This window comes from Stegastes partitus, unplaced genomic scaffold, assembly GCF_000690725.1.
Source record: "Stegastes partitus isolate 25-593 unplaced genomic scaffold, Stegastes_partitus-1.0.2 Scaffold2604, whole genome shotgun sequence".
NCBI lineage: Eukaryota > Metazoa > Chordata > Actinopteri > Pomacentridae > Stegastes > Stegastes partitus.
This window is the reverse complement of record NW_007580335.1, coordinates 1-5348: the sequence shown is the minus strand read 5'-3', so window position 1 is coordinate 5348 and position 5348 is coordinate 1. Positions and strand designations below refer to the sequence as shown.

General features: G+C 43.1%; 1 protein-coding gene across 1 annotated transcript in view; it reads left to right on the top strand.

Moving 5' to 3' along the window:
• LOC103375456 (active breakpoint cluster region-related protein-like) overlaps positions 1–1637 on the top strand; it is an 18968-nt gene extending 17331 nt beyond the window's left edge. Inside the window, exon 8 of the mRNA XM_008305755.1 lies at positions 48–1637. Coding sequence (XP_008303977.1) covers positions 48–137 — 90 coding nt within the window. The 3' untranslated portion in view covers positions 138–1637. The remainder of the gene's footprint in view (positions 1–47) is intronic.
• Positions 1638–5348: the final 3711 nt, after the last annotated feature.

Below are 5348 nucleotides of genomic sequence, written 5' to 3'. Positions count from 1 at the left end.
TCACTCAGGAACTTGTCATCTCACATGCTGCTTGTCTGTCCTCCCAGGTCCAGGTGCTGCTCTACTACCTGCAGCATCCTCCCATCTCCTTTGCTGAACTGAAGCGCAACACGCTCTACTTCTCCACTGACGTTTAATCCCCACCGCCTCCCTCAGGGCTTCATCTGGAGACGAGAGAGAGAGAGACTCCATACAAACATTGGTCCCTGCCACTCAGTCGTCCTGCCTCACCTCTCCCCCCCAGCAGGCAGCTCGTCTTGACTGTACAGCCCCTTCCCCACCCTCATATCTACCCTGTCTAAACCCCCCCACCCACCCAGTCCCATGAAGAGATGGAGTCGAGCACGTAGGGAGGTCGACTCGTCCGTCGTCCGATAGTCACATGTCATGTCCTGTTTTGTAACGTGAGGAAAGCGGAGCCGCCTCCCACCGACGAGACGACGAGGCGTTCTGGGACCACTGTGGGAAGCGTCGAGGGGGAAGTTGGGGTCCGAAGGCCACGGCCTGGAGCGGTGGCACGGGATAACGCCTGGGCGTGTGCGGTGGTGTCATCTAATGAGCCCGTTCTGGTTTAATGATCTCAGAAACGACTCACACTCCAGCTTTTTTTGGTTTTTTTTGTTTCCCTGATCAGAGGCATTCCAGAAAAATGGCATTTACATGTTTTATAATAATGTTCAGCAGCTGTTTTGTTTCCTTTTTCTATCTTTCTGGCTTTGTGCATGTGGTGGAGGAGGCCGAGGTGTGTGAGCGACGCTGTGGATGTGCGTGACTGAGTGAGTGAGTGAATGAGTGAGTGTGTTTAGGGACCTATAAGAACGTGTCGTGGCTGGGAAGCCATCCCAATAAATGGCTGGGATCGTGTCTCTCTGTGCTGACAAACCAGAGAGACCTGCCCTCCCCACTGAGACTTGGCCAAATTAGCCCTATTTATTTTAAATATATATAATATGTGTGCCTGTACAGTTCTGTGCAACTAGAGAAATGCTCTACGGAGTCAGTTTTTTGAAGTTTATTCAGGTAGTGATGTTATTTTTAGTCTAATTTTCTTATTCACCATGTCCATGGTTGGTAAGCTGTACTGAAAAGATCACCAGAAAGTCTGCCAATTAATTTCAGATCACTTTGTAGAGGTGGAAGGGCACTCTGTGACATGACGGTTGTCGGGGGGGAAAAAAACACAATGAATGGAACATTTAGCTTTTCTTTTTTTCTTGTTGTTGCATTGCAAGCCTGTTCCAAGTGTCTTACTGCACCGGTATAATCTGTAGGATGATTTGTGTAGTTGCCCTCATTGCATGTTCAGCTTGTCAATCGAACCAGGCCGGGTAACACAAAGGTAGGTTGTCTCTGCAAGGCCCTCGATTCAAAAAAAAAAAAGAAAAAACAACACCCATCTCTGCTGTGTACAAAGCCAACCTTTCTGCTATCAAGTCTGCAACATATCTTAAAATACTGTAAGCACTGCTAGATGAGTACTATTTGATATTTTTAATATAAGATTAAAATAAAATAAAAAGTGTTGTATTTTACTTCCTTTGAGAAGAATTTCAATATACTGTAATATTGAGGCTAAATGTCAATGTGAACTTTTCCCCCCTTTTTTTTTTGTAAAATAAAAGTTATCAAAACACTCAGTTTGTGTCTCTGTTTGCTTTAAGACTTACGGGCCGTGTTAATAAAACTGTCTCCTTGGAAACGACAAGATTCAAGATTCAAAACCTTTATTTGTCGACGGATGGATAGATGGATAGATAGATAGATAGATAGATAGATAGATAGATAGATAGATGGATAGATAGATGGATAGATAGATAGATAGATAGATAGATAGGAAATGGAAATAAAATGAACCAGTGACAAAAGAAGGAACATTTTAGAGATTTTTACTATTTCCTGTTTTGTTTACAATTGAAGTAAAGATGCCATGTCCAAAACTGTTCATAGCCTAAATGAGAAGGAAAAAAAATTCAGATTCTAGACCATCTACAGTAGAACCTGAGAACAGCTGAGTTCTCAGAACAGTTTCTACTCAACTGCAAATCACAGCTAAAACCAAAGAGCTGCTGTTGGGACAGAGAGCTGCTGCTCATGAGATGGTTGAGTGGCCACAGAGCAAAGTGTTATAAAATAATACAAGATATGAGTTGAACATTGTAAAAGTCTCAAAGAGCTGACAGGAAGCTAAAGGCCACATCTGGACAGGTCAGAATGCTGGTGCCAGAGGCCAGGAAGGATCAGCTTGAACAGCTCTGTCAGTCTGTGACCTCCTTCACTCAGTGGCGTCCTGCCTGAATCAAACCACCTCTTAACACGTCACCATGACGCCACGGCTGTAGAAACCATCAGTATGATGCAGAAAGGCAGCACAACAGGACGTTGCACTGCAGACAGGTATCTCATGTAGCGAGAATGAATGCCATCACCTAAGTGAGAAAGTTAAAACAATTCAACAAGTCTCACAGCTTCACCATATACATCACATCAGGGCTCTCAGCACACTCTGTCCCTGAAAAATCATGCTGTCTAGGCTCGCTACGCTGTCTTTAAAGCTGCGTGTTTGGAAAAATGTACATGTTTACAGTAAAACGTGCAAATTTTCCAAAGAAACTTGCGTTAACAGGCAGAGTGTTGCTAACAGTTTCATTACAATGCATTTTAAGCTGCACTTTTGATCCTGAAAGCCTCAGGGCAGATTTCTGTGACCCTGGCAACACATGATGGTTGAAATATGATTGGATAAAAGCTCTGATATAAACATATACTGCTGGAAGCACCACAGCCCAGAGACACTATGAAACGAAGAGAATGGAGTTAAAAGATAAATGGGAAAGTCAGTGACTGTGAGTTTAGGCCATCAGAGAAGGCCTCGCTGGCCCTGACGACACACCACCGCCTTCATTTTCCGTAAGATTCAGCTAGATCATTGACCACATCAGTCATCCTCCTCACCCGGAGCCACAGCTGGATATTTGAACTTCAGATGTGTGCCTGTTGTGCCCCCTGGTGGTCCCCTTTAGGAACTGTTGAAAGTGAAGTCCTGATGTTAAATACACAATGCATGTGTACCATGAACCAGTGATGGAAGTCCTCACCAAAGTAAAAGTAGGAATACCACAATTTAAAAACACTCCTAACAGCCCCACACTCCAAACCCTACCTCGTCCAAGTATTCATTACGCAACAAACCTGACTCTATATTTTTCTATATTAAGCCGGTGGTGGGCCATCAGGGCCAGCAAGACCTTCTCTGATGACCTATACTCTGAGAGAATCACTTACTTACATTTTTAAAATGTTCCCATTAATCTTTTAACTTCATTCCCAACATATGTCAGCCATCATGTGCACTTGAGGAGAGAGTAAAAGAGCACAAGTAAAGGAATGACAAAAGAAAACCACAGATCACATTGTTCTCATGAGACTATGAGTTTCACAGCTTTAGAATTTGTACAAAGTTTTAAAGAGTCCATATAAGAGTTCAGATGGGCTCTGAACACATTCACACTGGGCTTCTGTTTTGCAAATTTACTGGTATGTATATGGAACTTAGCAAGTAACATCAGAAAGTTAATACCATATCTTCTTTTTCAGGAATTTAAACATTAAACATTACAAATAAAATATGCTGAACATTAAGCGTAACAAAGATATACAATTTTCTGTTCAAGAAAAGATTAAGGTCACACCAACAGGACTCCCTGTAAGTACAATCCCCCAATAAAGGTGAGTTAGTTTTTCCCCTTTAAGATGCTAAAGAGAACAAAGAGGGTCGATATCTAACATGTATCTCACAATGACTGAATGAACAGCGTTAATGGTGATGCTCTGGCTTATCTTAGGCTGCCGTTCCGCCGTTTGTCCACTAGATGGAGCTCTGACTCCATTCAGTCCTCGCCGCTGTCTTCCCGGTAGTACGGGAAGTAGCTACAGCCAGGCAGCACCACAGGAGTGGGCCGAGCGGAGCTACTGACAGATAAGTTCAGAACCACGTTGTGACATTAACAATGACTCAGCAGGTCTCCTGGTTCACTTTAAATCTCTTTGTGTCATGACGGCTGACGCATGTGTCGGTCATGCTCTTCATTTACTTTACTAAAGTTGTGCTAGCCTAGCTTAAGCTACGCCCTGTCTGTTTATGTTAGCAATAGCATCGCTGTAGCTATGCTAAGCTAGCATACCGTTAGCTAACAGCTTAAAGCCAGTAAGGACCTGCAGAAATAAGTGTACAGAATATTTGAGTGTACAGAAGGACTGTTCATCACTCCGTCAGCTTGTTATTAAGATATCAATGCTAATTCAAATGATAAAGCTATGTTTTGATCATCCATGAATCTAATAGTGGCGATAAAATTATTGCAGGACTTTAACATTGGGTGGAAATGAGCTGCTTGGTGGAGGTCTGAGCTCTCCGACTGCTTTTCTAACATCCAAGCTGCCTTTACACATTGTAGTCGACTGAGGCAAAGCTCGTTGTGCTCATTTTATATACTGTCAAGTTGCTTAAGTAACTGTAGAACATTATTAAAGTAAATTTGCTTAGTTACTTTACATCACTCCTTCTGATGTGTCAAAGACATTTCTCTCACAGCTGTTTTACTTTTTTTTTATGAATCTTTTTTCACTGATTTCACAGACGATGATGAGTCCGGTGGTGTTTGTTGCTGGGATGTTGGCAGCAGATGCTTTAGGTCATGTGGTGTGCTTGTGGAGAAATGATATCAGCATCAATGCTCAGAGTTTGGATACAGGCAGCTCTGTCTCCAGGCCTTGGTCTCCTGTTCTGAGGTCCTGTAGCTATCTGACACTAGATTCTAGGGGCTCTTTAGGATCGTGCAGGTGTTTGCTGCCTCCTGACATCTTGCACATGAAGCAGCTGCAGTGATGTCGTGGTTGAAGAGGTGGAGAGGACGACATCAGGACCATACCAAAGGTCTGTGAGCACTGACAGATAAAATCAGGCCTTCAAGTCGCTTGCAACAGAGGACGTGTGATTAAACATGAAGTTAATTGGGAGAAGGTTCACGACAAGAGTCAGTTTTACTGCTTTTTTTCAGGCAGGTGCTCAGATTATGTGACGGAACTCTTCTGCTCTGTGGATTCCATCGTCTCCACGGTGCAGAAGAATGTTTTCCTGGCATTTTTTGAACCACCCAGGCAGCCTGTATATGTTTGAACATTCTGAAATTTCAAACCAAAACTTTTTCACCTGCTGTTGGACTTGGATTGCCTTGTTCAAAGATCACAGTTGGATAGCAAAGACTTGAAGACTTGACATATTTTGGAAGACGAAGACCATTTGGAGAACGACGACCTGAAGTGGAAACCCTCGGAAAGTGAAGACTTGA